Source organism: Bos taurus, chromosome 13 (genome assembly GCF_002263795.3).
Source record: "Bos taurus isolate L1 Dominette 01449 registration number 42190680 breed Hereford chromosome 13, ARS-UCD2.0, whole genome shotgun sequence".
In the NCBI taxonomy this organism is placed as follows: Eukaryota; Metazoa; Chordata; class Mammalia; order Artiodactyla; family Bovidae; genus Bos; species Bos taurus.
The window spans coordinates 52129505-52155189 of record NC_037340.1 but is presented as its reverse complement, the minus strand read 5'-3'; the positions used below and the strand labels follow the sequence as shown (position 1 = coordinate 52155189).

The 25685-nt window shown below is 48.1% G+C and overlaps 2 protein-coding genes and 1 pseudogene across 11 annotated transcripts in view; all 3 read left to right on the top strand.

Moving 5' to 3' along the window:
* The window catches only part of PTPRA (protein tyrosine phosphatase receptor type A), a 170910-nt gene extending 155329 nt beyond the window's left edge, over nucleotides 1–15581 (top strand). For all 9 annotated transcript variants that reach the window (XM_010811350.3, XM_005214474.4, NM_001206500.1 and 6 more), the window contains 11 exons: nucleotides 582–701; nucleotides 1527–1693; nucleotides 2187–2322; nucleotides 2994–3143; nucleotides 4558–4651; nucleotides 4971–5047; nucleotides 5534–5668; nucleotides 12265–12390; nucleotides 12470–12621; nucleotides 14168–14303; nucleotides 14945–15581. In XM_010811350.3, the coding sequence (XP_010809652.1) occupies nucleotides 582–701; nucleotides 1527–1693; nucleotides 2187–2322; nucleotides 2994–3143; nucleotides 4558–4651; nucleotides 4971–5047; nucleotides 5534–5668; nucleotides 12265–12390; nucleotides 12470–12621; nucleotides 14168–14303; nucleotides 14945–15019 (1368 nt within the window). In that variant the 3' untranslated portion in view covers nucleotides 15020–15581. The remainder of the gene's footprint in view (nucleotides 1–581; nucleotides 702–1526; nucleotides 1694–2186; nucleotides 2323–2993; nucleotides 3144–4557; nucleotides 4652–4970; nucleotides 5048–5533; nucleotides 5669–12264; nucleotides 12391–12469; nucleotides 12622–14167; nucleotides 14304–14944) is intronic.
* Nucleotides 15582–22118: 6537 nt separating this feature from the next.
* On the top strand, nucleotides 22119–22646 carry GNRH2P (gonadotropin releasing hormone 2 pseudogene; annotated as a pseudogene). Its single transcript, NR_160961.1, has 2 exons — nucleotides 22119–22293; nucleotides 22417–22646. The product of NR_160961.1 is annotated as a gonadotropin releasing hormone 2 pseudogene (transcript).
* Nucleotides 22647–23393: 747 nt separating this feature from the next.
* On the top strand, nucleotides 23394–25685 carry MRPS26 (mitochondrial ribosomal protein S26). The gene is made up of 4 exons (NM_001034514.2): nucleotides 23394–23630; nucleotides 23725–23871; nucleotides 23959–24082; nucleotides 25455–25685. The coding sequence occupies exons 1-4, from the start codon at nucleotides 23419–23421 to the stop codon at nucleotides 25587–25589; spliced, it is 618 nt and encodes a 205-aa protein (NP_001029686.1). The 5' UTR covers nucleotides 23394–23418; the 3' UTR covers nucleotides 25590–25685.

Sequence of the window (25685 nt, the reverse complement as noted above, 5' to 3'; positions counted from 1 at the left end):
TGGCTCTTGGGAGCTGTTCAAGGCCTAATCCCCAGAGAAGGCCTTGGGCCTCTCATGGCAAGTTTACAGTCTGTATCAATCCATCCTAGTGACTTCCTCATAGCAGCTTGCTTTTTCCAGGGGATCAGTGGACTTGCCCTTAGAGCGTGACCTGGAATATTGTGGAAGTACAGATTTTATACATAAAATGGCTTCTGATTTGCCCTGAATTGAAACACTAGAGTTGGGAAAGAATGAGGAAATATGTGGCTGGGGCTATGTGTAAGTTAAGAGATTGTGCTAAATGGGATGGAAACTGAAGAACTTAAAAAAAGAACAGGGAGTTTCTTGCCAGCATAGTGATTAGGATTCCGGGCTTTCACTGCTGTGGCCTGTGTTCAGTCCCTGGTCGGGGAGCTGATATCCTGCAAGCTGCATGGCACAGCCAAAGAAAAAAAGGGAAACAGTTAAAGTCTGCAGCTGACAGAGGTGTGAGAAAAGGCCAGAAGGCTTTCTGAAGATTTCAGTCTGGGCTTTTGTGGTCCTTTCCTTTAGGGGTGGGAGGCCTGAAGTCAGGGGGATGCATGTCTGTTCCTTTCCAGTGTAAGTGTGCCCAGTACTGGCCAGACCAAGGCTGCTGGACTTACGGGAATATCCGTGTGTCAGTAGAGGATGTGACCGTGCTGGTGGACTACACAGTACGGAAGTTCTGCATTCAACAGGTACTGTCTCCTGCCTCTTTTCTTGGTTCTCATTTAGGATCTGCTGACCATTAAGAGGGCAGAACAGGCTGGGTCATCCCCCTCTTACTCAGGGTGGTCAGGAGTCACTGAGCATGCAGTATGTTTGGACTCTGAAATCAGAAATCAAGGCTCTCAGAATTTTATCTTCCCCCCTCCCCCCGTTTTGATCAAAGCCAAGGGAGGAACATTTTCATGACTGGGAGAAAAAGTATTACTCAGGTGGAGTTTGGTCATCTTAAGTATCAACTGGGTGTGTCAGGAGGTAGTGTAATCTTCTGGGTACTTGACTCATCTCCTTTCTTACCCCAAAGACTCCTGACATCAAGGATGTGGGCCCTGCTCCTGACCCTTCAGAGTGACCCTGGAGGCTTGAGCAAAGATTGCCTTCAGCTGAGGGCAGTGTGCTGCTGTGAAAAGAGAGCTTACCAAGAATTAGGAGACCTGCACTTTAGTTCTGACCTTGCCTTTTACTAATCCTGGGACCATAACCAGGTCATTTAACTTTTTTGAGTTTCACATTCCATGTCTGTAGAAATAAATAACAATAACAGCCTTGACTACCCCATGGGGTTCCTGGGAAGGTTCTCTGTCCATGGTTAAAACTTTTCTTTTTAATTTTTTTAAAAATTTATTTATTTATAATTGGAGGATAATTGTTTTCTTGAGAAGTTTATTACTCTTCACTTCCCCATTGTCAGTGACAGCTACAGCTGGCCCTGGCCCCTTCAGTCTCACCCTCCTTCCCCTGGTGCTGCCCTACCCCAGGGTATCAGGGCCAACATGCAAGATCTCTTCAATTCACAGGTGGGCGACGTGACCAACAGAAAGCCACAGCGCCTCATCACTCAGTTCCACTTTACCAGCTGGCCAGATTTTGGGGTGCCTTTCACACCGATTGGCATGCTCAAGTTCCTTAAGAAGGTGAAGGCCTGTAACCCTCAGTATGCAGGGGCCATCGTGGTACACTGCAGGTCAGTGTGGCCTGACCCTTGGCTCCCCACTCATACCACATTCTGTTCTCACACTGAGAGCAGGGCAGGCATAGGAGCCCTGGCCAAGGAGGCTGGCACAGAGCAGATGAATTACCTAGGCCCCAGAGCAGCAGCCAGAGAGACTCTTCAAGTTTGGGTGCTAGGTGGAAAGCACTTGAAGAAAGAGGGAAGGGCAGTCCTCCAAGATTGGGGGTGAGGGGACCACTGCTGTGAAGCCAGAAAGCTAAGTTGAGTGCTGCCTTGTGTACGTGGACTCTGCAGACCATTCTAAGTGTCCCTGGTCCTGATAACTCGAGGTAAGGAGTTCACAATACAGTGGGGTTGTTGGTTCCATGAGAGTCCCAGCTCTGTTCCATACAGAATTAGAATGTAAAGGCTTGAAGAAAGAGCTCTACCCTGTGCTTCCCCCTCCCTTTGTGTTCCCCCAAGGCATGCTAGCCATCCCAGTAATACTCCTGCTCTCTGGCCACAGTGCGGGTGTAGGACGTACAGGTACCTTTGTTGTCATCGATGCCATGCTGGATATGATGCATACAGAGCGGAAAGTGGATGTTTATGGCTTTGTGAGCCGGATCCGGGCACAGCGCTGCCAGATGGTGCAAACAGACGTGAGTGGTTTGTGTCTGAAACAAAGGTGGGGGGCATATTAGGACCAAAACATCTATCCACCTCGTAGATTACTCAATCTCCCAGGTTATTGTAAATGATCATCATACAGTGTGACAAAGGGCCTTATAAATTATGTAGTAAAAGAATATGGAGCACAGAGAAGGGTGTGCCCTCGGGGAGTCAGGAAGATGGGCAGATGTCATTTGCACTAGGCCCTAAGGATATGGAACAGGTCCTAAGGGAAGAGCCATTGCCCCAGAGTGGTGACACAGCTCAGCCAGGTCCAGGAGCAGCAGTGTGATCAACTCTGGTTAGGGAATGGGGTGCAGAGGGCACAGCACTGGGAAGAGGGCTGGCATGGGCTTTCTGTGTCACTGGGGTTTGACAGCCCCTCAGTCTATCCATCTATGCTCTGGATATGGATGAATGAATGGATTGGATCTGTCCTTCTCTCCAGGAGAGTATCAGAGTAGGACTCTCCCTCCCAAGTTTAAGCACCCCTAGAGGGACTCAGGCATTTTGAGTCCTACCTCCTTGAATTTGGACAAGAGCAAATCATTTTATATGTGTTGGGATCAAAGAAGTGGACTGAAGTGAAACAGGAGTGTGGGAGAGAGTGCTCCGGCACCACCAGTGTGTAACTAGGAATTCTGCATCATCCATATTTCAGATGCAATACGTCTTCATATACCAAGCCCTTCTGGAGCATTATCTATATGGGGATACAGAACTGGAAGTCACCTCTCTAGAAACACATCTGCAGAAAATTTATAACAAAATCCCAGGGACCAGCAACAATGGACTAGAGGAGGAGTTTAAGGTGAGTTGGAGCTGAACTGTCTTCTTTCAGAAAGAAGGATCTGTGTGACCTGCGGCATACAGAATGTTTGACTGCTTTTGAGTTTACCAACAAATGGTAAATCCTCTTTCAAGGCATGTGGATAGTTAGGGAGGTGTGTCTGTGGCCTGTTACTCATACCCTGCTGCTGCTGCTGCTGCTGCTGCTAAGTCGCATCAGTCGTGTCCGACTCTGTGCGACCCCATAGACGGCAGCCCACCAGGCTTCCCCATCCCTGGGATTCTCCAGGCAAGAACACTGGAGTGGGTTGCCATTTCCTTCTCCAATGCATGAAAGTGAAAAGTGAAAGTGAAGTCGCTCAGTCGTGTCCGACTCTAGCGACCCCATGGACTGCAGCCTACCAGGCTCCTCCATCCATGGGATTTTCTAGGCAAAAGTACTGGACTCATACCCTAGTCATTCTCAATCCTGCATGTTAGAATCACTTGGGTTGCATTTAGGGAGTGGGTGAAGAAACAAAAACAGGCAGTGGTTTGTTTTTTTTTAAGTCCCTCAGCTGCCCCTCCCAGGTGATTACAATGTACAGCAGGAATAAACTTATGCAGAATAAATATTTTTGGCTTTGCAGGCCATATGGTCTATTCACAACTACTTAACTCTGCAATGTTTTAGCACAAAAGCAGCCATAGATACCATGTAAACAAATGAACACGGCAGTGTTTCCATAAAACTTCATTTACAATCAGTAGACCAGCTTGGCTCATAGACCGTAGGTTGCTGACCCTGCCGTATTCAGATAGACAATGGTTCTAAACACATTTATGGGATGTGTCACAGTCTCAGCAATAAAAGTGCTCCCAGAAGCAAGAGATTTCTGGGTTGGGACGGGGAGGACCACTTTCCATAAGCACTCCTGAAACTAAGAGGTTACCTCGGGGCTCTGATTCAGCAACTCTGAGTTGGGGCCTGAGATTCTGCATATTTGACAAGATGAGGCTGATGCTTCTGGTTTATAGGATACACTTTGAGTAGCAAAGATCAGGAAGAAACCTTGGAATCAGGAGAAGAAACCATCTTAATAAGGTTTTTCTAAAGAAGGTAAGACAGCCTCTGGGAATAGAACAGCAGGGAGGGAGGGAGGAAGGGCACACTAGATTCCTTGCTCCAGGATCATAAAGTGCCAGTCCAAGGAAATAACACAGTGGTCCACAGGGCCCTGGAAAGCAGTGTTTCCCAGACGTTCTTGTCTTGTTCACTGATCTTAAAGTTGAAAAAACAATGGTCTGATAAGAGCATGTGGAAATGGAGATCAGGGCTCTGATGAGAAGAGCAGTGTGCAACCAGTGTGGCCTGGATGCAGGTCCAGTGACAGACATAATCTTGTCAAGTTCAGTTACTGAGACCAGTAATGTTTCCCTTCCCCTTCCCAATTCAGAAATTAACATCGATCAAAATCCAGAACGACAAGATGCGGACCGGAAACCTTCCAGCCAACATGAAGAAGAATAGGGTTTTACAGATCATTCCATGTAAGAGCCCTCTCCTGACCCCAAAGCCCTAATGCCCATCCCCCTTTCCCTTAACCCTTCAGCCTTCTTCTGTACTAGTTAATGATCAGCTTGGAGACAAGAATTATGACATTGTCTCTTATTGCTCCCAGTTCTTCAGTGGCTTTTGCAAAGAGCAGGAAGGCCAAAGTTTTCTGCCTCCTGGGATAGGAATAGGCATGTTGTTACCCAGCTGGAATTACGTCTGCCCAGAGCCTGAGAAGAGGCGGGGATAGATGAAAAGAGAGGGAGGAGAGGACAGGTGATGCTGGGGAGCCACAAGCTGCTGTCCTTCTTGCAGATGAATTCAACAGAGTGATCATTCCAGTTAAGAGGGGTGAGGAGAACACAGACTACGTGAACGCATCCTTCATTGATGTAAGTTGTGGCAGTGTCCCCTGAGCTCCCAACACTTCATGGAGATTGGGCTGGGCCTTGCAGTGCTGCCCTCTCACTGCTTGAAAGGATGGTCTTTGAGTCAGTCATCAAATGCAGAACTGATACCCTTCCTGTGCACTAGGTCTGTCAGACCCCCCAAGAGTAGAAGGTGGGGTAACAGAGGGTAAACACCAATGTAAGAGCTGGAAGGAAAAGTTCACAGCACAAACCAAAGGCTAAAAACACTAACCTCTGGACCTTCCCATTTGTGCTCATCGTAGCCCCAGCCCCACTTCCTTCACCCTCATGCAAGGAAACCAGTGTGCCATCCAGAATTTGGTCCTTGACCAAAGAGGAGCTCTGCCTGGGATTTGTTTGCCTCTAGGCAGCCCCCTCCCCAGCCCAGTGGCCTGTCTTCTCTACTAGCCCCTCCGTGATCAAACCATCTTACTCACATGTCATCTCACATTGACCTGGCCTTCATAGGGGTACCGGCAGAAGGACTCCTATATCGCCAGCCAAGGCCCTCTGTTCCACACAATTGAGGACTTCTGGCGAATGATTTGGGAGTGGAAATCTTGCTCTATCGTGATGCTAACAGAACTGGAGGAGAGAGGCCAGGTGAGTTCAAAAGATCCTGGGCTGTGGGAGACAAGCAACAAGGCAGGGAGAGGGGGGGAAGCTAAGAGGATTTTTCTTTGATTTAATAAAATAGCCATTGCCCAGCCTCTTGGTATTTGAACAGTCAGCTTCTCTCAGGACTGGTCTGAGTTTCCATTCGATTCCCAAACCTCTCACTTCTGTTCTAAATACAGTCTCCTCATGCCTAGCTTTGTACCTGCTACACCCCACCTCCATGGGCAGAGCAGAGCTAGCAAGATGAGGGATACAGAGTCAGACTGCAGCTCCATCGGAGCTTGTGTGAAGTCCCTTAAGGAGCCTTCCAAGCCAGAGAAATTAACCAGAAGACTGATGGGAAGATGGGTCACCTCTTTGCCAACTGCCCAAAAGAAAACAATAGAATTTGAGAAATAAAAACAAGAAACTTATTTTTTAATTGGATGACAGAGAATAATATTATGGTTTCTTCATATATATCCAATAGCTAGTTCCATAGCACATTTGCTGACCTGTTTATAGACCTGTTTATATACCACATGCTTTTTTTCTTTTTCCAGAAGCAAGAAACTTACAAGTTACAGTCAATAACAAGGAAATATTTTTTTAAAAGCCCTGAGTCAATTAAAAATTAGAATTGTCAGTGAACTCAGAATATGAAGGGACCTTAGAGGCCCCTAGGCCAGCTCACATTCAGTGTAGGAAATCTCAAACACCATTCCTGAGTCAGAACCTTGAAGCCTCTGCTGAGTACGTTCAATCTCAGGGGTCGCTCTTTCTCTGTCCACTTCCCACCCCACCTCTCCCAGTATTACAGAGAGGCCCAGTCTTTGTTCAGATAGTGCTTATTATGTTCACACTCTCTCTGCTGTGGATGACAGTGCAGTAAATGGTTGCTTCATGACGCCTTAGCAGTGGGCACAATCGAGAGAACAAGCAGAAGAGGCCAGCAAGGGCCCTGGGGAGAAGGTCCTTCTAAGCCAGAGTGAAGAGTTTGAATTTTGTAAAGCAGTTTAAGAACCCTTAACAGTCTCAGATTTGTAAGTTTTTTAGAATCTCTCTGACTGCAGTTAGAAGGACACATTAGAAAAGAGCAAGCCAAAAGCAGAGAGGACGCTGCCACAGGGATGCTACTGGACTGAACTGGGCCTGGGGAGCGGGGATTTAAACACATTTTTTATGTTAATTGTTCCAAACCACATCATTCCCATTCTGTACTTGGACAGTTTGTTTATTTTAACCTTGATACAGGCTTTGTATCTGCTTACCTGATGTTCTGATTTGTCAAGATTTTCTTCAAATTTAATCATTTAAATTTGAAAGGTTTCTCTTCCTGGATTTGTATCATGTACCTAATCAACAGACATACATAATAGATCTTTGATCTTCCTCTATCATTAATAACAATACTGATGAGGTGAGAAATTTGGGGGAAGTGTACACCTGTGTAATAAAGGCCAGTTGGGGGATGAGCTCCTTTATTGTCAGGAATGAGGTGCAGTATCCTGACTCTCTCTGATAAGCTGTGATGGAATATGCAAATAGGGACCTACATGCCACACTTCTGCCCCCTGGATCTGTGGCAGTCAGATGCAAAGAGTAGGCAGAAAATGCTGGAGTGACAAGCACATTCTCTGTCCACTGCCCCGTAATAAAAAGTGGCCCAGTGAATACCTCAGACTCTGTCTAGTCAGATTTTTCAGGCTTTTCCATCCTTGAAGCAGACCTAGTAAGAGTACAGGGCAGAGAGGCAGGAAACATTTCTTACGGGTAGAGGTGGGGAGAGAGGGGGCATGCACACACTGGTCTCAGGTGGTGTGGCCCATTCCCCTCTGCCTACTAGCGCTGTGCCTTGTGCTCTGTCTTAGGGCCAGTGAAACAGAAGCTTCTGAAATGGATCAGTACAGGTTATAGTAACATTCTTTACCAGCCTCATTGGCCTCTGAGAGAAAATTTTACTTTATGTTCCACCTCCCATTCGTCTTGTCAGGTGTAGCTCTCAAGAGATACTAACACAATAAGCCTAAATGAGACAGTGAAGAGTGTCTCCTTTAAGACCACTCCCCACCCCCAGTTTAAATTCCCAGAGAAAACATCTGATCCAAAAATGTAAATTCTGTATATATTAAAATTCCAAAGGAATTAAAACCAAAAATTCTCTTCTCCCTGTTTTATTTTTCTCCATCATTTTAACTATAATGGTCCACCAAGATGTTTGGTAAGGCCTGAATTCCCTCATCAGCTGCAGCTTGGACCATGATCAGAGCAGTCCTAGCAGTTTCTGCATGGGGTCAACTCAACCCAAGGACACATTCTACTTCTCCAGAGAGACAATAAAACACGATCGCATCAGACTCCAGCCCACAGAGTTCTGTATCCCCATCACTGTTGTCAGCCCTAGACCGTAGCAAGAGACTTAGTGCTATGTAGTGGAAGGAAGGTAAACAAAGACAGCAGGAGAAAAGACTGAAAAACTTCTCTGTTTCCACTTCTTTGGGGATTCCAATACCTAGAGTCCATAACCCGACAATGTAAATTTTAGATTACATAGTTTGCAAGTTTCCAAGCATTCATCTACTAGACTTGAACACCTACTCCTCATTTCTGATCTCTCATCCAGTGATGACTCCAACACCTGGCTTGCTGCCCCTTTTTTGGTTCCTGTTCCTGTCTCTGTTCTTGGAGGCCAATGTTTATATGTGGGTGATCCATCTACCTTTGTCTTTCAGCTTCTCAGCTTCCTCATCCTTCTAGGCTTGAGTCCTCTGGGAACTACTTCAGTCAAGGTCACCAGTGACTGCCATCTTGACAATCCAAAAGTTACTTCTCTTTTCTTATCTTTCTGGTTCCTTTGTAGCAGTTCCTTTGTACGCCAACACACACTCCATCCTCAGAACACTTTTTTCCCTTGACTTCCATGATGTCACTCCTGTACTCACTGGCCTGGAAGCTCCTTTGCTATTCTTTTGTGACTTCCTCCTCCTCTGAATGACCTCTAATTATTGGAGTGTCCAACACTGAGGCCTTAACCCACTTTTGTTCCCTTTTGACACACTTCCTTGGGGATCTCATCCAGTTCTGTGGCTTTAAATACTATGTATATGCCAGGAACTCTCACATCTATGCCTCTAGCCCAATTACCCCCTCCCCCCCACCTTCCCAGTTGTTTGGATTCGATCCCTTGATTGGAAAGATCCCCTGGAGAAGGAAATGGCAACCCACTCTAGCACTCTTGCCTAGAAAAATCCTATGGACAGAGCAGCCTGGCAGGCTAGAGTCCATGGGGTTGCAAGAGTTGGACATGACTTAGCAAATAAACCACCAGCATTCCCAGCTGTTGACCACATAGCTATGTAATATCTTCTCATGGGTGTCTGTTAAAAATCCCAAACTTCATATGCCCCAAGTAAAATTTGGTTTCCTCCTTTCCTTCACACTGGTTCATTCCATCCTTACCCATCTCAGTACACTGTACCACCTTTCACCCAGATGCTCATATCAGAAGTCTAGGAGTTACCTTTATTCCTCTCCTTTTCTTACTCTTCACAACCAGTCTGTCACTGAGTCTTGACATAGGCTGAGTATTATATTCACTTCTCTTCAGTGTAACTCCTGTCACCCCAATATAGACAATCATCTCTCTCCTCCATCACTTAAGTAGCCTGGCAGCCAGTCCGCCTACTCCCATTCCCATCCCCTTTTAGTCACTTTTCCACATGGAGGCCAGCATGTTTTTGAAAATATAAATCTAAATATATCATTCCTTGTTTAAAAATCCTCTTTGAGCTTCCTTATCTTGAGGGAAAATCTACCCATGCGTACAAAAGTTAGAAACTTTTCCTGAGGTATCCACTCCAAGACTTGAATTGGGTCCTTTTTCCTCTCTGTTTCCATTGCTTCTTTTAGGTCTTCTAGTTGCCATTTTCCCTCATCCCCTTCGGCCCTCACATGCAGAGTGGAGCTTGGGTTCTGAGATGAGTCTTAGCCTCTACTCCTTGAGAGCAGGGTCCCATATTTGTCAGCCTTGCATTCCCCAACTCAGCTCTCATGTCTCCATTCTCAGCAGGACACCAAGGCATGTTAGCCTTGGGAAACAGTGGGTACTGGCACTGCTGGCCCCTGCTCTGGATTCTCTTACAGCTCTTTTTGCCATACGTCTCCCCACACCCTTGAGCGGCACCATGGGAGTCAAGTCCCATTTAAGCCCCACCTGATTCTTCTGTTTCTGTTGTGGAGCCCACACAGAAGCTAAATTCAGTAAGCCTTCACCTGGCTGAGTAGGATAATTTCCTGCCATTGGTCCAACATCTAAAATCACCTTATGTGCCTTCTCTTTATCTTATATCATTCCTTAAATCCTATCCCCAGAAGTGTGCTTGTTTTTTCTCAGCACACGATACCTGCTTCCCCGGAGTAGCTGTGTCACCTTGACATTCACCCTACAGTAGCACTAATCTGATTTTTCGAGCCTGCCACAGATAATCATGGCAGATTGTCCCCATTAGTCAGCCTGCTCTGGCTACATGGCTTTCACTGTTGACCAACTCTTTGTCCATAGTTTGAAGAGGGAACTTTTTTTTTTTTTGCCATGCCACAAAGCTAGCGGAATCTTAGTTCCCCAACCAGGGATCAAACCTGTGCCCCCTGCTGTGGGAGCATGGAATTCTATCTGCTGGACTACCAAGGAACTCCCTGAAGAGGGGACTCTTAATGGTTCAGTGGTACATCCCTGGGAGTCCTCCTTCCAGGCTGCCCCTTTTCTTCTCTGTTATGCCTCTTTGCCTAAACTAAGAAGATCTAAAATATCTGAAGGCTGTTAAGTATGGAACCTTAATAATTTCTTCTTGTCATAGTGTGATTCTGGCTCCTATAGTCTGTTGCTGTCAAGCCCTTTGTATCTTAGTGTTTCTAATGGTTTTAAAGCCCAGTCTTTAGTTCTGACTGATAAACTCTATAAAGGTAGTGTTGGGAAGGAACTGTGATAGCAAAGCTCATTCTGCCCATGAATCCCTGAAAACCAGCATAGTCTCATTTAAGGTGAGCCTTAATTAAGGGTTTTGGTTTTTCAAAAACTTAAATTAGGTTTGACTTTTCTAAAACTGTTCTGTTGAAGAGAGGGTCCAGAGCTCTGACTCTCAGGGTATCCCCAGGGCTCCTAGTCACATATTAAAAAGCACTGCTCTATGGCATTTCCTTGATCCACCACTTTAATAATCCTGTGTTTTAAAATGAGCTAAGGGTCATTTATAAAGGGGGTAATGAATGATCACACATATGAAAAGCAAGTCATTAAGGGACTTCCCTGGTGGTCCAGTGGCTAAGACTCTGAGCTCCCAGTGCAGGGGGCCTGGTCAGGGAACTGGATCCCACATGCTGCAAATAAATATCTCTTGTGCCGCAACTAAGACCCAGCGCAGCCAAATAAATATTTTTTAAAGTCATTAAATTGGACTTTTAATATTGATTTTATTTGGACTGAGAAACTATTGGTGATTTTTATTTTTGTATTTAATTTTCCCAGATCTTTCCTAGTGAACATAGAGCATAGAGTATATTTATGGCTGAGTATCTTTAAATTGTCAACAGGATCTAGGATATCGCCTAAAATGCTCTAAAAAAAGGACAGCATAACTGTTATTTTGTTCATGTATTTATACCCTGGCTTGTTCTATAGACATTAAAAGTCATTTACCAGATACTTACTGCTTACATACTAAGTTACTTCAGTTATGTCCAACTCTTTTCGACTCTATGGTCTATAGCCCCCTAGGCTCCTCTGTCCATAGGATTCTCCATGCAAGAATACTGGAGTGGGATGCTAGCCCTCCTCCAGGGCCTCTTCCCAACCCAGGGATCTAACCTGTGTCTCACATCTCCTGCATTGCAGGCGTGTTCTTTACCACTAGCACCACCTGGGGCCCTGATACTTACTGAGAACCTACTAGATGCAGGCAGTGTGCAAGGTGCTGTAGAAGGAACTGAGCCAGGTGCAAGCAGAGACAACGCAGTAAACCAGCTTGTGCTAACAAGAACAGAAACACAAGAACTAGCGATTGTAAGGTGCCACTGCAGAGAGTTGAAGAGGAGAGGGATGAAAACACACTGTGGACCGGGCTCTGAAGCGCCATAGCTGGTGCTTTTTTCTGGGTTAGCAATCTGACGTGTATAAGCCACTACAAATGTGGCAGCACCTCAAGAGGGTCGGGGGGAGAAGAAATCGAAACAAAGACATTCACTCCTCCTCTCCCTCCACCCTGCCATTAAACGTTAGATGCAGCTATGAGCTGATGGTCAGAAGTCTTCATAAATCCTGTCAGTGTTGCAAATTAGACTATAAATAAGTAACAGTAAAAGGTTAAGTGATTATCTCTTAAGTGATTGGTAGACTTAAGTTGTTAAATATGGATGTCCTGCTGAGGATCAGAAGTTAATTACAGTGATGGTAAGTAATAGAATGACCCTGAGTTTTTGATACCTTGGGGAAGAAGTGTGTTGCTGTAAGAAGGACTGTATTGAGAGGAGCAGTCTGCTCATAGAGCAGCCCTGCTTTTACCACATGTGGTATTCTCAGCCTCTCACCTCTCCCATTTGTCCCCCAGGAGAAATGTGCCCAGTACTGGCCCTCTGATGGACTGGTGTCATATGGAGACATCACAGTGGAGCTGAAGAAGGAGGAAGAATGTGAGAGCTATACCGTCAGAGACCTCCTGGTCACCAACACCAGGGTAAGATGCCTGGTGGGTGGGCTCCTCCCATAGGGAAAGCAGGGTTGCACCTACCTCTCTGATCCTCCTTCCTCCCAAGGAGAACAAGAGCCGGCAGATCCGGCAGTTCCACTTCCATGGCTGGCCTGAAGTGGGCATCCCCAGTGATGGAAAGGGCATGATCAGCATCATTGCAGCCGTGCAGAAGCAGCAGCAACAGTCAGGGAACCACCCCATCACCGTGCACTGCAGGTACGCCCACCCCAGCCCTCAGGGAGAAGAGAGAAAAAGACACAAAAGGCAGGCAGAGGGGCGAGATGGGAGCCTCTATCAGACTCTGATGAAAGCCAGGCAAGAGTGGGATGTTGGTGAGACATGGCAATCAAGTTTGATGACTAGGACAGGCCCAGATGATAAGAGAAGATCTTGGAGTTTGAACTCGACATTTCCAGTGCTAGGGAACAACAGTCTCTAAGTTAAGATGCTGAGCAGGAAATAGTGCTGGGGAAGGGGAACAAAGGGGAGACCGACAGTAGGGAAGACCAGCTGCGCAACATGGGAAGGCCTGCCTCCTTAAGAAACATAGGAAAAGAGAAAAGGGCAACGATTTAGAGAACAGTTTGAAGAAAAATGAATAAGACATAGTTGTGAAAAAGAGGGGTGTCCTAGCCTGGCTATAGTTATGCTGGTGTCACTGACAGAAGAAAGATAGTATGAGAACTCATGGGGGAGGGAGTGGATTTAGTTTGGGGCACATTGTTTGAGACTGCATTTTAGAAATAAAATTTTACCATGTGTTTGTATTGCTTTTATAATTGGGAGAAGGGAATCTCTCTTAAAGGGGAAGAAAGTATATATTTAAAATTTCTGCAAATTTGTTCTGAAGATAAAATAATGAGCAAAGGAACTTCTAGAAATGACCCAGTAAATGTTCTTCAGATGGCCACAATGAAATTGTAATTACGAGAATTGAAGCACTATTTATAATAGTAAAAGATGGTAGGGACTTCCCTGTTAGTCCAGTTGTTAAGACTCCATGCTTCAACGCAGGGGACACATGTTCATTCCCTTGTCAGGGAACTAAGATCCCACATGCCACACTGCACAGCCAAAAAAAAAATTTTTTTTAAAGATGGTAAATAATCTGAACATATTAATAAGGGACTGGTTCCATAAGCTCTGATACATCTTATACTACAGAGCTTCAGAAAATTAATTAGAATCTGTTTATGTACTGGTTTGGAATAGTCCTCTAGATTTATTGTTTAGTGAGGAAAGCAGTGGGAGACAGAAAAAATATGTGTGGTATATGCATAAATTATCTTTGGAAGGACACACAAGGACTTGATGACATTGGTTGTTTCCCAGGAGGAAACTGAAAGGATGGAGAAATGGCGTAGGAAGGAGACTTTATATGTTTTGAACCTTTTGAAATTTGAGCTGTGCTAATTTATTACACATACAAAAATAAATCATTCAAAAAAACATTTATAAGAAGAAAAAGTGGCAAAGTATATCAGCTGATACCATCTGACAGTAAACATGAAAAGATGCTAATTTTTTTTTTTAAAAGATGCTAATTCTTATTAGCAATATGAGAAATGGAGATGAAAACATGGCTTTTAGCCCATTGGATTGACAAATTAAAAGGATTCCTTGACTTCGAAAAACACTTCCTTGCCCACACTTTTCAGTGTCCCATGCTCCTCTCTCCCTTGGTCACCCTCTCTTGGCTAACCCCAGATTCTCTAGCTACCTTGCACCACGCAGGTGTGATGAGTGTATCTCTTTGTTACAGTGCGGGGGCAGGACGGACAGGGACCTTCTGTGCCCTGAGCACAGTCCTGGAACGGGTGAAAGCAGAGGGGATTTTGGATGTCTTCCAGACCGTCAAGAGCCTGCGACTGCAGAGGCCACACATGGTCCAGACACTGGTATGCTACCCTGCCTATTTATCCATGCCACCACACACCATCCACAGCTCCTCTCTGCCAGAGCCAGCTCAGGGGGAGGCTGTTCTGAGGGGCCTATCTGGTAGAGAGAAGGCTGTGTAACCACAGACTCATTCTTCCTCAAGGTGCCTCAGAAAAACAGAATAAGCTTTGGGAGGCAGGAGAGCATTGGGGGCATAGCCTAGCCCCATACCAGTAAGAGATGCTGGTGGCCTCAGTGCAGACTAGAAGGGGTGCCTGTCAGGGCTCTTCACTTCTCCACAGGTCTGAGATGGGGAGAACTCAGGACTACCTCCTTTCCTCAGCTCCCTTTCAGCAGTTCTCTTGACAGTCTAGATGACCAGTAAGCACTGAGTATGTGCTCGGATGTGAACTCACGTCTGACCTCTGAAGGGCTAGAACCACCATCTGCACCTCCAGTCTCTGCTTTCTGGAGAAGGTGGCTTCACTCAGCCCAGAAAAGAATGCTGTCAGAATTCTGCAGGCAGGCAGATCAGGGTTCAGGTGGAAATGCAAAAGTGCTTATTAATTTTCCATTTTTTAAAGAACGGGTTTGTCAGGAGCTGCAGATATATTGCTCTCTTCAGTAACCCTGGCCTTTTCCCCCAACTTTCACTCTGCAGGAACAGTATGAGTTCTGCTACAAGGTGGTGCAGGAATATATTGACGCATTCTCAGATTATGCCAACTTCAAGTGAGAGGCAATGAGGCCCCGTGGACAGGAGAATTGCCTTTAATATTTTGTAATATTCTGTTTTGTTAATATACCCTAAATTGTGTATATATCTTACAACTGTTTTAGAAATTGGTACATAGGCTTCTATTACCTATTAGGTGGAGATTTTATATGTAAATGTGTTAGCACTGATAGTCCTTTTTCCAATGTTTTATTGGGGAATTAAATAGTGTGATGTTTGGATTGATATCATGAAATCCTCTGCCTGGAAATTGGGCTTGATTGTTCTTTGGTTTATATCAATACATGTTTTCCTAAAGAAGAAACACAAAACTCATTCCAGGTAGCTAGGCATTAACTAAGAAAAAAAAGCACAAAGTTATTAGAGCTCTTGAGGAAATCGGTTGTCCCAGTGCCCCCAGTCAGACCACTGTCCCCTCCTGCTCTGTAAATAATCTCTCCCCTCTCTACCCTTGACCCCTTCTCATACCGCCCATATCCCACCATGGGGAGTAAAGGGACCAGAGTGGTATCTCTGGCACCACACTAGGGATTATCAGGTAATAAAAGCTTTGACTCCCTGAGGAATGTCTCTCCCTTTGTGTGGGCCGGGGCAGTCACACCAGGGCTGGGTTCTCCTGCGCCACTCCTAGCCCACTGTTACCCATCTGTCTTAGCTGGCTGCAGAGAGGGCACAGTCTGCCTTTTTTCCAATATACACAGTCCCTCTACCTCTTAGGTAGCTGCCACACCCTTCTTTCACTCCCAGAATATCTTTGGTGCAGTCGTCCTAGCCAGCCTCACTCCCTAGGGAAGATAGCCTGAGTCCTCGCTCTTTCCCTGAGTGCAGGGGCATGGAGGAGAGGGGTGGCTTGGCTTTGGGCTCTGGATCAGTTTGACCTCTCTAGTCCTTGGTGCTCTGCTGCAGAACTATCTGGATCATGTCACTTTGTCCAGAGTAAGTATTTATATCCTCATTTATTGTGTTAAACAACTTCCATTTCCTTACATATCTGTCCTCATTTCCAGAACTCTTGGATAGAAGTGCCTCAGATCCAGAGGTCACGATGGTGAAAGTCTAGATCCCAGTTTGAGTTTGAGCATAACCTGTCAGAGTGTGTTAAATAAAATGGATGCATAAAAAGGAGGAAAAGATCAGCAGAGCAGCTGATCAGAGGGCCTCAGATTCCAGGCACACGTTGAACATCCATTTTGTTTATTTCTCATGTAACAGTCTGCCCAGTCTAGAGACCCAGTATCCTCATCTCATGGTCCCAGAGACCCTTAGGCCGTTGTTCTCATCCTGATAGTTGAGGTTACTGTTTTTTCCCATGGAGAAGCAAAAAGAGCATGGGTAAGCAATTTCATTTTTAAGGACATGAAATAAAAATTGCACTTTCCACTTCCACTCATACCCTATTGGCTAAACCCTAGTTGTAAGCCCACACTTGAGCTACAAAGGGCACTGGGAAATGTGGTCTTTAGTTGAGGGCAGAGCTGGGAGGGCATGTCTGTAGTCTCTTTTCTTTATGATCAGCCCCTCACAGGAACAGGAGAAGAAACCAGTTGCCATGACTGTAAGTGCAGGGCTGACAAAGCCTTGCAGCCCTCAGGGCATTTCTTGAGGAACCAGGGGCACCTTGGGGGCTGTCAGAAGTGAAAGGTAGCACTCCAGCCTGGCCCATGGAGGAATGCTCAGAGATCAGTGGTGCCATGCTTCCGGGAGTAGGTAGCACTTAAACTGGACCTGAGAGATGCTAGAAGCTCAGATGAGTGAAAAGGAAAGGTCAGCGGAGCAGCTGATCAGAGGGCCTCAGATTCCAGGCAAACAAAGATGCACTAAAGATGGGACCCAAGTTCCCCCCACATATTCAGGATGTCTGCAGGGAGCAGGGGCCGCCACAAGAGATCACCTTCTGAAAGCTTGCATGAGGTAAGTCGTATAAGTCGGTACATGTACTCTGGGCTTCCTATAGGAAGCAAGGAACTGTAAGGGATGATAAACTCAAAAGTCAATAGGTTTATAAGAAGTGGGAATAAATTAAGCAAAGACAAAAATCTCAAGAATTTCTGTTGAGGGGTGCCATGCTTGGGAAGGAAATCCGTCTCTTTGCGTACTACCTGTTGGTGCCTCTGTGTGATCATGTCCAAGCCCATGGAAGAGGGCAAGCCTTGGGGTCAGCAAGCCATACAGTGAACATATCCCCAGGTTGCTAAACAGACATCTTCAAGTGGGAGTTATCCAAGCCCTTTGTTCCCCTTCTCCCTCATCGCTCCTTATCCACCTCTCTTTTCCTGCTATTCAGGGCTCACCTGGCATCAAGAGACATAAACCCGACAGGCTCAGAGGGAAGTGTATTGAGGCTCACGTGGCACAAATATGTGGGAAGGGCAGGGGAGCCCACTTCACCCAGTGCCTACCCCTCAGCCTGTCACCTGTGACCATGCGCAGCGCACTCCCCAAACCTGTGGGACCTGCTACACTCACAGAGACTTCACTTCATCAGATAGTCTCTGTGTTGGGTTTTCCTTCATCCTCTACCCCCACCCTCAGTTCACTCCCACACATTCTTTTTTTACCCCTTCATCCTCAGTGCTGAGCCCCAAGGATCCAGTCTTCCTGTGCACTAGCTCCCCCCTTGATGTAGTGACTGCCTTCCTCCACAGCCCCTTCCTCAGAGGTCAGGCATTACTGCAGTCTGTATTGTGGACCCTGAGCCTTTCTCCAGTCCTGAGCTTCCAGTCCACATACCCTGCTTCCTGCTGTGACTCCACAGGTTAGCCCAGAGGCAGCAGATCAGGCTTCCCACACTCAGGGGTTTGCCCAGTCACAATAGCCCACTGCCCTTTGTGCAGCCTCCAGCATCCTCTGCCCCCACCCATCCCAGTTCTACTGGGCACCAAAGCTACAGACCTCCCCACTACACACACACACTCACTCTCTCCCCCCAATAGTTCTTGTGTTCCATTTTGTTCCTTACTGGGCACCAAAACTACAGACCTCCCTGCTACATACACACACACTCCCACAATAGTTCACACACGGCACCAAACCCAGACCTCCCCCTACATACACACACACACACACACACACACACACACTCCCCCAATAGTGCCTATGTTGGCTTTTCTCCATTTTGTTCCTTACCGTGGAGCATCCACTGCAGCCCTGTTGCCAAGACTCTAGCTAATGCTCTATCCTTCACCCAGGCCATCTGCTGAGGGGGAGGGGAGAAGGTGCCCCAGGGAGGGTGCCACTCTGCTGCTGCAGCACCTGAGCATTCAACTCAAAATTGCTTTTCCAGCTGACTACAGCAGCCCCCAGACTGGAATGATGTAGCCTCAGGGCTGAGTAGGAGTTAAGAGTTCAGTGGTGAACAAATGACTTTCTGTGTCCTGTTGAGAGGGATACAAGGATGAATTCTATTCCAGAATTTATAATCTGGAAGCAGACAGCAAATATTCCTAAAAGGCTGAGTATGTGGCTAGAAAGAAAGGGACCAGAGCTTCATGTTTGGATTTTTCAGGCACGATAACACTCAAATTACAGAAAAAATAAAGGCATTCCATTCTTCTTTTAAAATGAACACCAGGGCCTTTGAACAAAACATTTTGTAAACCCATACCAGAATTAAGCTAGTTTGCTGAACTTAGTCATTTGCACTAAACCCACAAAGCAAATGTTTCCATTTGGTAATGCCAAAGAAAGGCAATGCCAAAGATGGTTCGAACAACATACAATTGCACTCATCTCACACGCTAGCACGGAGAAGGCAATGGCAACCCACTCCAGTACTCTTGCCTGGAGAATCCCATGGACAGAGGAGCCTGGTAGGCTGCAGTCCATGGGGTTGCTACAAGTCGGACATGACTGAGCAACTTCACTTTCTCTTTTCACTTTCATGTAATGGAGGAGGAAATGGCAACCCACTCCCGTATTCTTGCCTGGAGAATCCCAGGGACAGAGGAGCCTGTTGGGCTGCCGTCTGTGGAGTCACACAGAGTCAGACACGACTGACGTGACTTAGCAGCAGCAGCAGCACACACTAGCAAAGTAATGCTCAAAATTCTCCAAGCTAGGCCTCAACAGTACGTGAACCTAGAACTTCAGATGTTCAAGCTGGATTTAGAAAAGGCAGAGGAACTAGAGATCCAATTGCCAACATCCATTGGATCATAGAAAAAGCAAGAGTTCCAGAAAAACATCTGCTTTATTGACTATGCCAAAGCCTTTGACTGTGTGGATCCCAACAAACTGGAAAATTCTTCAAGAGACGGGAATACCAGACTACCTTACCTGCCTCCTGAGAAATCTGTATGCAGGTCAAGAAGCAACAGTTAGAACTGGACATGGAACAATGGACTGGTTCCAAATTGGGAAAGGAGTATGTCAAGGCTGTATACTGTCACCCTGCTTATTTAACTTACATGCAGAGTACATCATGGGAAATGCCAGGCTGGATGAAGCACAAGCTGGAATCAAGATTGCTGGAAGAAATATCAATAATCTCAGATATGCAGATGACACCACCCTTATGGCAGAAAGAAAAAGGAACTAAAGAACCTCTTGATGAAAGTGAAAGAGAAGACTGAAAACACTGGTTTAAAACAACATTCAAAAAACTTAAGAGATGGCATCTGGTCACTTCATGGCAAATAGAAGGGGAAACAATGGAAACAGTGACAGACTTCATTTTCTTGGGCTCCAGAATCACTTCAGATGGTCACTGAAGCCATGAAGTTAAAAGACGCTTGCTCCTTGGAGGAAAAGCTATGACAAACCTAGACAACATATTAAAAAGTAGAGACATTACTTTGCCGACAAAGGTCCGTGTAGTTAAAGCTATGGTTTTTCCAGTAGTCACGTATGGATATGAGAGTTGGACCATAAAGCTGAGCACCGAAGAATTGAGGCTTTTGAACTGTGGTGCTGGAGAAAAGACTTGAGAGTCCCTTGGACTGCAAGGAGATCAAACCAGTCAATCCTAAAGGAAATTAGTCCTGAATATTCATTGGAAGGAGTAATGCTGAAGCTGAAGCTCCAATACTTGGGCCACCTGATGTGAAGAGCTGATTCACTGGAAAAGACCCTGATGCTGGGAAAGATTGAAGGCGGGAGGAGAAGGGGACAACAGAGAATGAGATGGTTGGATGGCATCACCGACTCAACGGATATGAGTTTGAGCAGGCTCTGGAAGTTGGTGATGGACAGGGAAGCCTCATGGGGTCACAAAGAGTCGGACAGGACTGAGCGACTGAACTGAACAAAGCACATGTTATCCTAAAAGTTTCTTGGTTAACCAATACATAAAGGGAAAAAGTCTGTTTCCCAAACAATTTAACTTATTATACAGTCCAAATACTCATTTCTGGTAAGTCAGTTCGGAAATTGACCCATGCCCTCCTGCCTGGGCAGCAGAAGTCTAGGTACTCATGATGTCATCTCCCCCATCTTTGCCACAGGATTTAATGCACCTGCTCTCCTGATGACTGGCCACTGTGAATGCATAGCCTGACCCTACCCTTGCACTTGGTGTTCAAATTGCTGTCCAAAGAGAGAGAGGCTATAACCCCATAAACTGGCCTCTGCCCCTCAGAGGCTGGTGGCAGAAAGCTGAGCTGATGCAGACTAAGGCGGAAGCCTGTTTCTAGCATTCCAGGGCAGCTGTGCCCAATTCCATGAAATGGTCCTGGGTTGAGCACAGGATGAGGAGTGGTTGGAACCTTGAGAGGCAGAATTATTCCTACTACCTACAGATAGACCCACAAAGGCCGCACTGCCCCTTTAACTGGGCTTGCTTGGAGGAGGGGCCATCTTGGAGGAGAGGGGATAGCTATGCCCCGCCCAAAGTTCCTTTCACTGGAGTGACCCGGCCCCGGTGTCCAGGTGTGAGGAGGATTATCCCACTCAACCCATTTTACAGGTGAGCAAACAAGCCCTCAGGAAGGGTGGTCATAGATCTCCTCAGACTTACTAACAAGCTGCTGGGCCCCTCCCTCTTCGGCCCCCAACCTTTCTACCAGGGAAAGCCCTGAGCTAGGTGGGATTCAGGGAGACCCCAGGAGTTGCCTCTCTTAGGGCCACCATTTGGTGTGTCAGAGAGGGCTGTGAAAGGTCTCTAGATCTAAGGGCAGGAGCTTGAGAAAGCAGCCAGGGAAGTGGATCGATGAGACCTCACGGACACAGGCCAGGCTGAAGAAAGAGTCCAATGATTTCAGATCCCTGGGAAGATGGGAGGAGGAGGCATCTGATGACCCCGGGGCCAGCAGCTGAACATACACTAGGAAGGGAAGAGGATTGGTGGCAAGCTGTCCCCCACCAAGACGTCATTGGAGCCTGTGGGCCCAGAGCAGGGGGTAGAACCACCTGCTCAATAAATCTTGGGGCTGCCTGGCTGGGTTCTGCTGCTGCCTGGAAGAGCCACCTGCAAGGAGCCACTTGGCCCACAGCCCTCCCCAGTGAGTGAAGAGCCACCCTCCCCCAGGCTGAGGCTTGTCCAGATGCAGCTCTCTTCTAGGTGCATGGCACGCTGCTCCTCTTCCCCCTCCCAAGCCCCTCTACCCCAGCCCATGCCCAGAAAAGCCCCCTTCATCTCTTGCCAGCAACACTATGCCTGTGCCCACTGCCTCTGGCATGGCAGGGACAAAGGGTAGAAGCCCTTGGCCCTGTATCCACACACCCATTTCACATCCCCAATTGCCATGGAAGGAAGAGAAAGCAACTCACAAGGAAAAGGGTCTCCCAACATGGGGGGCGGGAGGGGGTGGGGGGCCCAAGTGCCTCCACACTGCTGCCTGTCTCTTGGACATCTCCCCTACACCCTCTCTAACTTCACTTCTAGGATCCCTGAGGAAAGAAAGGGTAGGCCTGCCATACTGGGGAGGGCCCTCAGCTGGCAAAGTCGGGAGACTGCCCCAGGGGCTCTGGGAGGTGGCTCGTTGCCAGGAGCCCTCAGAGTCCAGACCCCTGTAGTCCTGGGATAAGAAGCAATAACAGGATGAGAGAAGAACATTAGGAGACAATAAATCTGCCCTAGAAGTGCCAGTTGTCCAAGGGGACCCTGGAGGAAGAGGAAGGCGGTCTGTCTGGGAGTGCCAGACTCCAGTGCTGTCCACTGTCTATGGGAGCAGCCCTGCTATGGGCCACCTTTGGGCTAGGCCTCCTGCTGCTGCTGCTGCTGCTGACCACCTACCCTGGACCCTCAAAGGCTCAACACCGGTCCCACGGCTGGTACCCTGGAGGAAAACGAGCCTCCAGCTTACCCCGGGACCCTCAGCATCCTCCTAGGCCCCCAGGTAGGTGAAGAATCTCCCCAGCCTAAGTGGAAAGAAGAAGGTGCTGGCTGGGGTTCTTTCCCCTACGTCAAGCTTTGAGTGGGGGTGGGGGAAGGCAGGCTACAGCCTCAGTTCCCTTCTAAGAAAAGGTTCTGGGAACTGCAGCTCAAAGCCCAGGCCAAATTGCCCATACCCTCCCAAGTGATGCTCTGGCTTGGCCTGAGGACAGTGTGCCCTGGAAGAGCAGGACCATGACCCGGTGGCTCCTCCGTGGGAAGCAGCACCTGGTGCAGACACTGCTGATAAGTAAAGTGGAAGGCCCCCACCCTTGGCCACTACAGGGCCAGCTAAGAACTGAGGGGCTCGGGGGATGATACACCACTGAGATGCCTCCTGGTATAGCTAGCTGTGGGCGCCGTTATCTGATACTCCAGAATTCTCGACAATTTGATATACTAACAATTTATGATGATATGACAGTAACAATTTATGATGAGATGCCCCCTGTGTCCCTGCTGTTGGGCTTCCCTGATAGCTCAGTAGGTAAAGAATCTGTACGCCCAATGAGCTAGAAAACCCGCACGCTGAAACCTCTAAGAGGCAAGAGGCAACGACAGGACGTGGGAGTCGCAAAACGCGGTTGGCCGCTCCTGCGCAAGAAGCCAAGCTGGGAGAGGAGAAAGAAGGAATAGAAACAGGAGGGGCGGAGAAGAGGGGGCGGGTAAAGCCACAGTTCGGCGGTCAGGTGACCAGAACGTCCACTGGAATGACCGCCCCCTTCTGCAGACTGGACCCCGAGGGCCACGCCCCGCAGCCCTCCAATAAAGGTGTGAGACCCCTAAAGTTCTTGCATCGAGTTCTCTTTTTTTCTCCTCTCTCACCCCTGCTGACACTTCTCTCTTGGTCTCCTCTCTCCCTCATCCCTACTGCCTGCATGGGAGCTGGAGGGATGCAGGTCACGGACACGCGGGCGGGAGCCGACCCTGCGGAGGACAAGAGCCATGTTCCCGGCCCAGGGCGGAAGCAAAACTGTGGGCTCCACAGGGTTGGGGCGGAGCCCGCGGACTACACGTCCCGTGGTGCCCCGCGGCCACTTCCGGGTCCCCATGATTCCCTGCGGCGTGCCGGAGGCGGGGCCGTCTCGCCATGCTGCGCGCGCTGAGCACCCTTGGCGCGCGGCCCTTGGGCCGCCCTCCTGCCCAGTTTCTGCTCCTCGCGCGCGGCCGAAAAACCCGCCACGATCCGCCGGCCAAGTCCAAGATCGGGCGCGTGGCGACCCCGCCCGCCGTGGATCCTGCGGAATTCTTCGTGCTGACAGAGCGTTACCGGCAGTACCGCCAGACGGTGCGCGCCCTCAGGTATGTGTGATGGATGAGGAAGCGGCGCCCTCTGGCGTGTGTGTTAGTGCGGGCAGTTGAAAACAGTGCCGACCCTGGGCGCGTTTCCGTCCAGACAGGAATTCGTGACCGAGGTGCGCAGGAAGGTGCACGAGGCCCGGGCCGGTGTCCTGGCAGAGCGCAAGGCGCTGCAGGATGCCGCTGAGCACCGCGAGCTGATGGCCTGGAACCAGGCGGAGAACCAGCGGCTGCATGAGCTGCGGTGAGTGGGGCAGGAGGCGGGGCGGGGCCGCCTGACCGGCCCCGAGACACCCAGCCACGCTCAGTCTGGGTCTCTCGCCCCTCCCAGGATGGCCAGGCTGCGGCAGGAGGCGCGGGAGCAGGAGCAGTGGCAAGCGGAGGAGGCGGCCCGGGAAGCCCGAGAGGCGGAGGCCTGGGCCCGGCTCAAGGAGCAGGAAGTGCTGCAGCTGCAGGTGGGCCGCGTCTCCAGACGGTGGGGCTGCTAGACCAGCGCGCGGTGAGCGGGGGCGGGAGATGCAGCTACACGCAGAGGGAAGAGAGTAGCCTTGAGTCTTGAGACGGGGCTCGCAGGTGAGGGTTTGGGAGAGGAGGCGTGCAGCGAGAGCGCCTGTCAAGTTGCCACTGCAGTATTCACGTGGCTAGACGGGGTCTGTGAGACGGCCTCCGCGTTTCCCTAGGAGTTTATACTTTGTCCTGAAGGTGAGAAAGTCACCGAAGCTTAAACGTTTTGGCGTGAGATAGCAGGTGTGAGACTTAAAAGCAGCGAGACCAATTAGCAGTGATCCAGAGACAATGGATGAGGCTTGATAGAGGGAGAAGGACGATTTGAGAGAGATTGAGAGACCTAGACAACTCTGAGACGGATTCCGCCCAGTGAAGTGTCACAGTTGGTGTGCCTGGGTTTTGGCTTAAGTGTTCAGGGAATGAGTGTCTTAAAACAAGGTGACAAATCTGCCTAATGTTCTTCCACTGGAACATCACCCGGGCGCTCAGAGAAGACCTAGGCGCCAGACATCTTTCCCATGGAAGAGCTGGAGCCCCTCCCTCAGTGAGCTAAAAGCCGGGAGGCTTGTTCTGGGGGCTCCCATTCAGCTGAATTTTCTCTTTTCCAATTCAGTTCACTTCAGTTGTGTCCAACTCTTTGCAGCCCCATGGACTGCAGTAAGCCAGGCTTCCCTGTCCATCACTAACTCCTGGAGCCTACTCAAACTCATGTCCATAGAGTCAGTGATGACATCCAACCATCTCATCCTCTGTCATCCTCCCACCTTCAATCATTCCCAGCATCAGGGTCTTTTCGTATGAGTCAGTTTTTTGCATCAGGTGGCCACAGTATTAGAGTTTCAGCTTCAGCATCAGTCCTTCCAATGAATATTCAGGACTGATTTCCTTTAGGATGGACTGGTTGGATCTCCTTGCTGTCCAAGGGACTCTGAAGAGTCTTCTCCAACACCACAGTTCAAAAGCATCAATTCTTTGGAGCTCAGCTTTCTTTATAGTCCAACTCTCACATGCATATATGACTACTGGAAAAACCATAGCTTTGACTAGACAGACCTTTGTTGGCAAAGTAATGTCTCTGCTTTTTAATATGCTGTTTAGGTTGGTCATAAATTTTCTTAAAAGGAGCAAGTGTCTTTTAATTTCATGGCTGCAGCCACCATCTGCAGTAATTTTGGAGCCCCAAAAAATAAAGTCTGACACTGTTTCCCCATCTATTTGCCATGAAGTGATGGGACCAGATACCATGATCTTAGTTTTCTGAATGTTGAGTTTTAAGCCAACTTTTTCACTCTCCTCTTTCACTTTCATCTTTTCCAATAGGAGGATGCAAAAAACTTCATCACCCGAGAGAATCTGGAGGCGCGGGTGGAAGAAGCTCTGGACTCCCCCAAGAGCTACAACTGGGCCGTCACCAGAGAGGGGCAGGTGGTCACGCCACAGCACAAGGGCTCCTGAGGTCCCAGTGAGGACAGTACCCACCCAGGGACCATGGAAAGAAAGGGGTTGGGCCTGATCTGAAATAAAGCAGTTGGTGTTTGTGATGAAGGAAAA

What these genes read in the sequence shown, in the direction of transcription:
- MRPS26 (NM_001034514.2), top strand. Translation starts at nt 23,419, where the DNA reads ATGCTGCGCGCGCTGAGCACCCTTGGCGCGCGGCCCTTGGGCCGCCCT. An exon ending in CAGACGGTGCGCGCCCTCAG is followed by an intron (nt 23,631 to 23,724) that starts GTATGTGTGATG and finishes GTTTCCGTCCAG; the next exon opens with ACAGGAATTCGTGACCGAGG. An exon ending in AGGAAGTGCTGCAGCTGCAG is followed by an intron (nt 24,083 to 25,454) that starts GTGGGCCGCGTC and finishes CTTTTCCAATAG; the next exon opens with GAGGATGCAAAAAACTTCAT.